Source organism: Arachis ipaensis, chromosome B06, assembly GCF_000816755.2.
Source record: "Arachis ipaensis cultivar K30076 chromosome B06, Araip1.1, whole genome shotgun sequence".
Lineage (NCBI taxonomy): Eukaryota > Viridiplantae > Streptophyta > Magnoliopsida > Fabales > Fabaceae > Arachis > Arachis ipaensis.
The window spans coordinates 4,111,279-4,114,144 of NC_029790.2; the positions used below are offsets into that span (position 1 = coordinate 4,111,279).

General features: G+C 35.7%; 1 protein-coding gene across 1 annotated transcript in view; it reads left to right on the plus strand.

Moving 5' to 3' along the window:
• Positions 1-2,866, plus strand: part of LOC107645446 (transcription factor bHLH48) — a gene marked incomplete in the record, with an annotated part of 5,278 nt that overhangs the window by 2,080 nt on the left and 332 nt on the right. The window contains 4 exon segments of the mRNA XM_016349469.2: positions 1,558-1,626; positions 1,784-1,855; positions 2,391-2,598; positions 2,766-2,865. Of these exon segments, the coding sequence (XP_016204955.1) occupies positions 1,558-1,626; positions 1,784-1,855; positions 2,391-2,598; positions 2,766-2,803 (387 nt within the window).

Consider the following 2,866-nt stretch of genomic DNA (forward strand, 5'->3'; position numbering starts at 1 on the left):
TTAATTCTTGTATTTTTTTTTTTTTGGAGATAATATTCGGTGTTTTTAATAGGACAAAAAAGCCTATACGTCATGGATCGTACATGACAATTAACGCAATCCCCTCTTTTCCCTTTCTTCGGCCTTGTGGGCTTTTATTAAAGAGACAGAATGGCGGGCGATTGGGGCGGAGTAGGAGTGGCTGAGTGGGAGTGGGGAAGATGAGGTGGGTAGGGTTCTACATGCTACTTGAACTATTCGACGGCCATGGGTCCCCTTGGCAAGTGAACTATTTAATCTAATATTATGACGGTGATGGTACCGTCATGTCTGCGAGTTCGGTATCCATCATTTATGGGATGACGAAAATGGGGTAAGCAAATACCAGAGAATGCATAATTTTGGACTGCATATACCAAACTACAAACCTAACTAGCTTGGGACAATTTCAACGTGTTATCAAGTCGCACCTATATAAGATAAAAGGGTAATGTAATGTATCGGTTAGGTGAGGGATAAGATGTGCATTGATATACAAACACAGTTGTTAACTTGTTATCATCAAATATAATTTATTTTACATTGCTAACGAAATTGCAGCTAAGTGATATTAAAACATATAATGAAGTAAGTACTAACAAAAAATAAGAAAGAAAAATATTTTATGCAATTATAACAGTGTAATAAAATCAACAAAGTGGGAGTATTTTGGAGTATATTCATGCTGTATTGGTGTCTTCAATCGGAATGAAGTATGGTTTATGGTTCGAACCTCATATATTGGTCATTAAGTCATAATTGAACCCATGAATAACGGTTTATAATCTTCCAAAGTTTGTAACACCTCATCATTTAACAGTCTTATTTCTTTTGTTTGTTTAGTGAACAGGATGGCACTAATTTTAATCTTAAATTCTCCTTAGATTTTATTCAAAGCCGCACTTTCACTTTAGCATATACCAATTTCGAAATTTGGAGGATTATTTTAAATAGAATTTTATAGGCAGTGATTAGCTCATTCAGTTGAACATTTTCACTGCAAATTCAGTTATATGAGTTCGACACTCAGGTCAGTCATTCACTTTGGGGTCAAAGGATTGTAGACATGATACATGATAGATTACAATGACTTTGTTTGATTCATGTAGCCGACTCCACCTAGTGGGATAAGGCTTTGTTGTTGTTCTTGTTATTGATTTTAAATAGATTTTTCAATAATAATGTTGCAAAAGATAAAAGATTGATGGGCTTTTGCATCAATCCCTTGAAATTTGCCATCCATATTCTGATGTTATTGAAATGCTAGTTGAATATAGTCTATATATGTTTGTCTTTCTGAAACGGGGAAGAAAATCTGCTTGCAGATTTCCCCTAACATGTATTTATCTTCCTGTAGCCAATTTATTTATGATGTTCCATCACATTAGCACATAAGCTTGTTCCATAAATGATACTGTCTTTGTATGATGGAGAAGCCTGAATTATGCAGGCACTCTTTGGTTTTGCAGTGTGTTCATATTGTGTTAAATTTTCACAAAATACCTCAGATAGCTGACACGACAAATATTTTCTGTGCAGATATCAGGAACGGCCTTGGTTCTGGATGAAATTATCAACCACGTGCAATCTCTACAGCGTCAAGTGGAGGTCAGATTGTCACATTGCAGACATTTTATGTAAAATTTTAACTATATTTAGGCTAAAGTTAAGTTTTTTTGTTACCGTGAAAGAACATATGCAAGATCAAGAACCTTTCTATTGGGAGATGGAACAGTTTTCTCATTGATTTTCTTTCTGATTACAGTTCTTATCAATGAAATTAGCAGCTGTTAATCCAAGAATTGATTTCAGCCTGGATAGCTTGCTGGCTACTGATGTAAGTGCTATAAACTAATCTTACTCCTAAATATTTCCGTTTTCAATAAATAGGAAGTAATTTATCTACTTATTTTAGCTGGGAGAGTAGTCTAAAGATGCTTGATATCTTTGGCTTAGTTCATTAACTACATACACTTAAGGGGTAATATATGGCTCTAGAGTACCTTATGTGCTGACGGGGTGATGCTATTGGTGCCATTGGCAGTTTATTCATTATTAATTGAAATGTGATTGATTAAAATGTTAGTATTCTAAGTTGTCCTATATTAACTGGGTTTCATCATATCTCGAAAGATGGTAGTCACTTGGTGTGACTTTGTGACATTCTGCTGGATGCCATGTCGGTATGCCAGAACAACTAAGAAAAAGCGAAACACTTAACCCTTGCACAAAGTAACCTTGTTAGTGGCAGGGGCAGTATAGCCAATAAATTATATGGTTGCCCTTCAGCTTCCATACATCATTAGGCTGACCTGGTGGTTGCTGGAATTGAAATGAGTGTTTGCTGATAAAATCTCCTTTGCAACTTACAGGGGTCATCTGTAATGGACAGCAACTTAACTAGCATGGCTTCACCTGTTATGTGGCCAGAAAACCTAGCCAATGGTAACAGACAGCATTTTCAACAACAGTGGCAATTTGATGCATTCCACCAACCACTTTGGGGGAGGGAAGAAGCCAACCATAATTTCATGACTCCAGAACACTCACTTCTGAGTTATGACTCGTCTGCTAATTCAGGTAGATCACACAACCTAGCTTCAATTGTACTTGTTTCCTCCCGAAGGAAACAACTTAATTGGAACTGTTTATTTATTCTTATTACAAAAGGAGAAAGATATTTTAAGTTTTGGTTTCTTGATGTAACGATTTATAATATTTTATTTTCAATTTAAATTGTGATGCAGCATCTCTGCAGTCAAATCAATTGAAGATGGAGCTCTGAGAACGTACAGAAGTTGTGGCACCGTTAGCTATTATTAGCCTAGTAGTGTATATATCAAATATT